At 34.6% G+C, this 8,905-nt stretch overlaps 1 protein-coding gene across 1 annotated transcript; it reads left to right on the top strand.

Moving 5' to 3' along the window:
* Positions 1–2,327: 2,327 nt before the first annotated feature.
* LOC116032860 (cyclic dof factor 4) lies at positions 2,328–3,157 on the top strand. Its single transcript, XM_031275602.1, has one exon. The coding sequence runs from the start codon at positions 2,443–2,445 to the stop codon at positions 2,956–2,958; it is 516 nt and encodes a 171-aa protein (XP_031131462.1). The 5' UTR covers positions 2,328–2,442; the 3' UTR covers positions 2,959–3,157.
* Positions 3,158–8,905: the final 5,748 nt, after the last annotated feature.

The following is an 8,905-nucleotide window of genomic DNA, read 5'->3' as shown; positions in this document are numbered from 1 at the left end:
GGGTTTTGCTTTATCTACCTTTTTAATCTTTACTTGTGGTTCCACTTTTAGAAAAACAGAGCAAACCTACCTGGTGAAGGGGCCCACCGGGTGTGACTTTGAACACAACAAGATGATGAGTTGGAGTAATGATGTGGACAAAAAGCTAAGCATCACCTTTTTACGCCAAACACTCCCCTGACCCCACCTTTCTCGTTGCTCTTGGCGGCTCTCTTTTAACTTTTCACCCATTTTAAACTCTAACCATCCATAACCATGGTTATTTAAGGGTTATTGAAATAGTGATAGATGATGTGAAGAGAAGAGAAGGAGAAAAAGTGAGTTGGGTTTAACTGTAAAAATGGATTATTGAAACGGTGTTTGCGTCAGAGAGAAGAAGAAGAGTTGTGCCCGTTAGGCGTACAACAAACGCCCACTACACGCGTCCGTTAGCGGCTTTATTTCATTTTTTTCTGGATTGCTTCAGTATTGCAGCCACTTTTTCATTTTCTTTTATTATTATTTTTTTAATTTTTTTTATCACTTTCTCCTCCCATATTCTCTTTCATAATCACACTTACCAAAATTCCTAAAACCCACAAAAAAAATTAAACCCCACTATTATGGATGCTCTTTGAGAGAGAGAACAAAAATAATACTTTTAAAAGAATTTAACCATTCTTACTAAAGTAGGTGCAATATAATTTTTTTATTTAAATTTCACTGATTGAATCCGTTTTAAGTGAAACATATCTTGTATTTTTAATCGATAAAGGACTACAAAGAAGTAAATGAGATTAAATTGCATATACTTGATTGACTCAAACTAATAAGGGGTTGAGTCCGCTTCTAGGTGAAGTGCATTTTCTGACCCTAACTAGAATAAAAGACCACAATAAAATAAAACAGCCTAGATTACATATGATTGACGGTCACAAATCAAGGGGTTGAGTCCACTCTAGGTGAAGCGGCTTTATAATTGTTGGGCCGAGACTGGTGAAGAACCAAGTCCAATACCAACTAGTTAGAGGATCACTGGGCGGAGGCCTAGGGGGCAAGTCTCGCACCCTACTATGTCTCTAAAAACTGTGACAGTATAAGAAAATAAAGTTGCGAATCAACACAAAAAGTCAATACTGCATCCACTAAATCTCGATCTCATGACCTCCAATCTGAAAAAATCACTACATGCTACTTGACCACAAGGTTATTGGTCATCATCTTACTAATTTGATTGGAAGTTATTCCCAATTTATATTTTTTGTTAAGAAGGTTAGAATTGAAGAGGAAATTCATATGCAAATTATGTTAGCCAATATTCAATAAAGCCAATGACTTCACGGAAAATATGTATAAGTTTGAACCTTTCAATCATGTATCATCAAGATCATCTTCCAATTCTTAAGATACAAGTTATGTTGGAGGAGCCTTAATCGGTAGAAACATCTAATATTAAAGAAACAATCGTATTCAAATTTGATATCATTATATGTTGTACACATTTTTTGTCCAACGTTATCAACAAAAATTGATCTAAATTATTTAATATTTAATTTGTGTCAATAAATATAATTTATATATTTATAAATTATATTTAAAATTATAGATTTTCATGAGTAAGAGTTAAATTTTACCAGTACACTTTCAGTTGATTTGAGATTAATAGAATATAAGAATACGAACTATTATAATGGGTATGACCAAGATGGTGTTAGTATATATGAATCAAAATCCAAATACAAGAATCATGTTTTAGTACTTGCTCCATTACATTTTTGGAATAAAAATGCTATTATTTATTTATTTATATAGATGTCAATGTTACTCTTTGATTTATTTATAGTAGTATTTATCATAAAAATTATGTATGATATAAAATGATTTTGCCCTCGAACTAGCTTAAATGGTTAACCATCTGACCTCTAGTCTCGCGATAGGGTGAGAGTTTGAACCTAAGAGCTCATTTTGCGCAGAGGTGTATAGTATATGCTTAGATTTGACAATGAGTCGTACGAACCACTCGTGATTTACCTCTTCTAACAGCCTTATGAGCAGGGTCTGAGTCTTAAAGTCGATCTATGATATAGTCTGACAGAGTCACTAAGTTAACAAAACAAAACAAAACAAAATAAAAAAAAAAAACTGTGAAGAAAGTTTGCCCCGGCCCCATAGTCACAAATGAACCTTTCTCTTTCTTGACTTAACCTTTTTCTCCAAAATTTCCTTTTTCTCACACTTGTACTTTTTCCCTAGCTTCCTGTATGCTCATCCTCTACAGATCCACCCATCTGTATCTATCTTTTTCTGCCCCCTATCTTTCTATATATATATATACAATCTCTCTCTCTCTATATATATCAACCTTGAAACCTCCCCATCAAACATAAACATTCTTGTTTCAGTCCTAAACACAAAATCTCTCTCTCTCTCTCCCCTCTCTCTCTCTCTAGCTTTTAGAAATTCATGGCTGAGGTTGAAGCAGAAAGCCACAACACACAAGGAATCAAGCTGTTTGGGGCAACAATACCCGTCCAGACAAAACAACCCAACAAAGAGATTAAGTCAAAGAGCAAGTCCGCCGCCGCAGACGGCGGCGATCAGGCCGCCGGAGAAGACGAAAAGAGGCCGGAAAAGGTTATTCCGTGTCCCCGGTGCAAGAGCACGGAGACCAAGTTCTGTTACTTCAACAACTACAATGTTAACCAGCCCAGGCACTTCTGCAAAGGCTGCCAGCGCTACTGGACCGCCGGCGGCGCCCTCCGCAACGTCCCTGTCGGAGCCGGCCGCCGGAAAACCAAACCGCCCTGCCGCGGCTTGACCGCCCTGTCCGAGGGCTGCTTGTTCGACGCCGCCGGCGTGAACCGCCTGGAGTTCGACGGCGAGGTGGTGGAGGGGTGGCAGGTGGCGGAGAACGGAGACTTCCGGCACCTTTTTCCGGCCAAGAGGCGGAGGAACACCTCCGGCAGTCAATCTTGTTGATTCCTTATTTTGTCGTGTAGCGGAATTATTCTACTTTGAAGAAGAAAATAGAAAAACAGAAAATTCAAAAAAAAAAAAAAAAGAAGAAAATTCTAGCTGACTTAGCTTCTTGATGTGTATATACAAGCTGTCGTTATGTGTAGTATCTATTTAAAAAGTAATAAAAAATAATTTGCAGCTGTCCTAATTTAATTATCAAGGAATAATTAATTTATAAATATCGGAGATTTCAACTTATAAGTATCCAATGCTGTACTATAGTATAGCAATTCAAACATGATTAATGCAAAAAAATAAAAATAATAAAAATTGTACGAGTCTTGAAAGATATTGCATCTTAATATTTAATGAAGTTATACTTGTCTTTTGTACTTTTGATATTACATTAATTATAAAGGAACAAAAAACATTTTATATTGGAGACAATCTCTTCTTCTCTAACTAAGCTGGTTAGATTACTTGGAATTGGATAATTAACTTAATAATACTAATAATCATAAGGTTTCAAGTTTGAAGTTTTTGAAGAACTATTTATAATTTTTTTTTCTTTTGCTGACTAAATCACAATATGAACTTTACTCAAAATGTGCATTTAGATAGTGGTTATGACTTACGACTCTTCCTTGTAAATCAAAGAAATATATTACTCCGTATATTGGTGAAGCACATGAATTCGCCCAAGGGGAACAAATTTGATTTTTGTTGTACATTTAAACAATACTACGAGCAAAAACCAATTAAAAAGATAAAGTTAAAGCACCAAAATTTTTAATCTAAAATTTTCATCATTTGACATGAAAATGAAACATAAAAAAAAATAAAAAATTTAGTTGTCGTGAATATACTGACTCCACCTGCAGTTAAAAAATGAATCCATTTTTTTGAGTACTACTGACTCTATTACAATATAGTATCTGTTCATATGGAATGCAACTGGGTGTTACTAGACCACAAGATCTTGGCATGAATCCATTTATTAATCAGATACGGAGTACAAATCATGTATTGTCATATACTCATATTATATACTGAAGGATTTTTTAGAAAATTGTGACATTGTAGTTGGATCCCAATTAAAAAGGGTCTATCATTGGTGGAACAAACTCAAATTTTTATACCTTGTACAATTACATTTAAATATATAGTTTTTGTTAATTTAAAACCAAATTAAAGGTTTGTTTGGAAACATGAAAATCGACTTACAAAAATCTTTTTGTATTCCTCCTTTTTAGTGTTTTGCTATTAAAAAACAAAAATGAAGCCACCCAAAAATATCAATTTTAGTTAAAAGAAAAGAAAAAAAGAAAAAAAGAAAAGAAAAAAAGAAAAGAAAAGAAAAGCTCATGTTAAGCGATGATCTAGAGAAAATATCATTTTTAGTCCCGCAACTATAATATATGTATCAATTTTGGTCCTTGACTATTAAAAATTTCAAATTAAGTGCATGACTATTCAATTTGTATCACATTTGGTCCTTGACTATTAATATTTTCAAATTAGGTGCATGACTATTCATTTTGTATCACATTTGGTCTTGCCGTTAAATTTTCCGGCCAAATTTTCGGCGAAGTCAACGGTGACCGACTAATTTATTTAATTTTTATTTTAAAAATTATTTTACTACTCCGTAACTTTTTAATAAAAAAAACTATAAAAAAAAAAGAAAAGAAAACGTCGATCACTAACGATGACTTCGCCGGAAATTTGGCCGGAAAATTTAAAGACAGGACCAAATGTGATACAAAATGAATAGTCATGCACCTAATTTGAAAATGTTAATAGTCAAGGACCAAAAGTGATACAAATTAAATAGTCATAGACCTAATTTGAAATTTTTAGTAGTCAAGGACCAAAATTGATACATGTATTATAGTTGAGGTACTAAAAATGATATTTTCTCGATCATCTATTCACCGGCACTAGTCCTTCGCTTGCTGCTAGCCAATTCCTTTTAAATCCTTCATATATATGATATGATGGTTCATGTGTGCTGCTATTTCCACCGTCGCCTCCCTGTAAGCCCCCAATCAAAAATGAGTTTTTCCACCTTAAAAGGTTGGCCAAGTAGATGAAAGTGTGGAACAAGATCAGATTTCCCGTATTGGAAGGTCACAACTCACAAGTTTATTTATTTTTGTCAAGATTCTCTCTAACGAATTTGTCACATAAGAGTTTACCTCTCTTAGGTATAACAACTATCTTGATTGCTTTGGGTATGTAACAGTCTTAAATCTCCAGGTCAGCTGTCCCACTCAGTAGAGGTAGGAATGGCAACGGGGCAGGGCAGGGGCGGGGAGTATACTCCCCGTCCCCGTCCCCGCTCCCTAGACCCCGTCCCCGTCTCCGCCCCCGTCCCCGGCGGGGATTTAAAAAAATTCCCCATCCCCGTCCCCGCGGGGAATTTGGCGGGGACGGGGAATCCCCATCCCCGATCAACCCTATAGTCAAACTATCAAATTTTCAATCTAAAAATAGTAAATCCAAACTACAAAATACAAATAGTCCAAATCATACATCGCACTCCTTTAAACAATTACAATATAAATAATGTATTACTATTAGTGTTAAATTACAATTACAATTAAAATACATCAGTAACATCACACACGCACTCTCCATCCCCATTTACTGTCATAGATAGTATTCTGGTGAACAAATTAACAATTTTATCTGTAATATGCTTAAATTAGTGAACAAATGAACAATTTGATTTGAAGTTGTCCACTAAATTTTGCCTACTTAAATTCTGTCTATTAATCCATAAATATGACTAAATTCACAGAATTACTGTAATAATTCTTAAATGAACAATTTGATTTGAAGTTGTCCACTAAATCCCATCTCCAGTAGTAGTACTAGTCATAATTCCTAAAGGATATATATATATATATATATATTATATTTTTTTTAATTAATCGGGGACGGGGCGGGGCGGGGAGGGGTATCCCCGTCCCCGTCCCCGATCCCCGCTATTTTTCCACATCCCCGTCCCCGTCCCTTACGGGGACGGGGCACATTGCCATCCCTAAGTAGAGGTGCTTATAATCCAGCGAGGGGTTAGCCATTGTGTTCGACGGTGGAGACCCTGGGTTACACACACAAAAAAAAAAAATAAATAAATAAACACTATCTTGATTGCTTTATACGAAAGATGAGACTATCAGAAAATCATTCATTCCAAAACAATAGAATAGCACAGTCCTATATGACTATAGAAACATAAAACTCTCCTGTAAGATAGAGAACTGAGTCAAGCTATTCTACATTTCTACACCATACATTTAACAAAATACAAGATCTAAATACCAATTCAATATTATTCACACACCCCCTCAAGTGCAAGATTGACAGTCGACAACATTGAGCTTGTCCCGGAGAGTGCTAAAACGAGGAGCAGGTAAGGGCTTCGTGAAAATATTCGCCAGTTGATCCTTTGTAGACACGAAATTAACCTTGAATTCACCCGAGCCCACCTTGTCACACACGAAATAATTTAGGTTGTAAAAATAAATTTAAAACAATAAAATTTCCAAGAATGAACATATTGTTGAAAATGGAAATCAATGTGTGACTATATGAAAAAATAAATTGAGAAAAAATAAATTGAGTGGCTTACTCATTAAAAAAAAAAATAGAAGAAGAAGGTAATCCCACAATTTTATACCAAAAATGTTTGTTATAGATTTCTATTTTTTTTTTCAAAAAACGTTTTTTAACTTTTAGTTAATCACCGAAAAATAATTTTTTTTTTAATGCGAAACATAAAAAAAGTTAATAAGTCATCTTACAACACACACACACATATATATATATATCATAAAATATGTTTTCTGGTTTCTAAATAGAATCTAGTGTAAATTGATCTAGCTAGATATATTATATTCAACATACATTGAGAATACAAATCACGCACCTAAAACTTTAAAATGACGCATCTTAAGTATTATAACTGGCGCACCTTAAGTATAGAAATCAGTCAAATCACGCACCTTAAAAAGAAAAATCACGCACCTTAAGAAGAAAACCAAACACCTAAAGCTTTAGACCAACGCACCTTAAGTTTAAACAACTGACGCACCTTAAGAAGGAAAATTATGCACCTAAAGTTTTAGACCGACAGACTTAAGTTTCACAAACCGACAGACCTAAGCACACAGCACAAAAATCACTCACCTTAAGCACAAATTGGTCTTTTTGCATCTAGGTCAAAATTTGCGCACTATCCTCCCTTCTTCTTCGTTAGAATGTAGTATTTGTTCATAACTACTTTCTCAACAGTTGACTCCACTGAGGCTCAAACCCACTCCCATCATCCATGTGAGAGTGTTAACCGGAACACCGAGTGCCACTAGACCACAAGGTTTTTGGCTGCTAATTAACGAAAAAATGAATTTCAATTTTGAGTTCAATTATTGCACTTGCATAGTGCATACGCAGTATGAGTATTAAACCCGTATTAATTATTAAACCCGTATTAATTATCTTGCCGGCCGGCACGTCCCCCATACGTGAACATGAATGGAGTCTTTGCAACTTGTTTACTAAAAACAGGGTTTTTAGGAAAGTTATAGTGTGTAGTACGGAGGATATTGTATATATAATGATGTTGAATTTTGTGTGTATTTTTTATTTCTATTTTTGAAAGCAAAATGAGAATTCATTAATTCAAGTTGGAATGTAAATACATAATGCATCAGAGATATAAAGTGAGGAGGAATTATTGTTAGATATATTAAATCTAATACATCTATATACATGGAGAGAGGAATACAAAAATGTATGAACAATCAATTGAGACACTCTTAGTCTTTGATTGAATGAATTTTAATTGATGAATTACAATGACATGCTATTTAGAGCAATATTACTGACTAACTTTCTTAAAATAACTACTAACCATTAAACTCATCATCCCACTAAAGTGACTAACCATTAATCCCACCACTTGTTATACGGTGGATCATGGTCACAAAATATCGCCGTTTCATTAAGTAAAAAAAAAAAAAACGGCTGCGGCGGAGCTCCGTAAAGGATATTACTGTTCATCTCAAAAGATACTGTCACACATTTGTTTTTATATTATCAAATGAAACTGTACTTATATCGAAATGTAACTATAGCTGTGTTGAAAGGAAACTGCAGTGTATATAAAATGAAACTGAATAACAGTTTCACATTTTTGGGTGTATATTGTCCAATGAAACTGTAGTTATATCGAAATGATATTGTAGTTGCGTTAAAAGGAAACTGCAGTGTATTATTGACGGTAAATATTGTTACCGGGTATATTTGATAAGTGGAGTATAGTATTATTTGAGTGTAATGGGTAAGTATAATAGACAAGTGAGTAACAATGCCACAATGTAGATCTGTATACTTAGTGAGAGTGAGTGATTTGAATACAATATAGTAGTGTTGTGTATCATAAACAAAGTGTCCCCCCATATATCTTCTACCACAAATCTGCTACTTATATTATGGCTGCAACTGCTCTTCCTCTAGTGAGTGTAACGGACTCCAAGTCCTGGCGAGCATATATTGAGTGTTAGTAATGGTGAGCATACATTGAGTGCTGGTAATGGTGAGCCGTTGGAGTAATTATCATCTCATCAATGTGTCGTCTTTGTGTAACGGGTGACCGTTTGTGGCCTTCAGGATGATTCGGCCTGCATGCCCAATTATCCTGTCAATTATATAAGAAACTGTAATTGTGCTAAAAGGAAATTGAATAACAGTTTCACATATTTGAATATATATAATGTCGAATGAAACTGCACTTATATTGAAAAGGAACTGAAATTGTGTTAGTATCTAGGTGAAAGTGTCAGATCATTCTTCTTGATTTGAGCCACCAAAATATAATAAACTTTGACACTATTATTTCATTTTAATCCTTTAATCACAACGCACTACTTATCTCATATGGAAACAGGGCAGGGCACATAGG

This window comes from Ipomoea triloba, chromosome 10, assembly GCF_003576645.1.
Source record: "Ipomoea triloba cultivar NCNSP0323 chromosome 10, ASM357664v1".
NCBI lineage: Eukaryota > Viridiplantae > Streptophyta > Magnoliopsida > Solanales > Convolvulaceae > Ipomoea > Ipomoea triloba.
The sequence above is the reverse complement of the archived record's forward strand: the minus strand, read 5'-3'. Positions and strand labels throughout refer to the sequence as shown.

What these genes read in the sequence shown, in the direction of transcription:
- LOC116032860 (XM_031275602.1), top strand. Translation starts at nt 2,443, where the DNA reads ATGGCTGAGGTTGAAGCAGAAAGCCACAACACACAAGGAATCAAGCTG.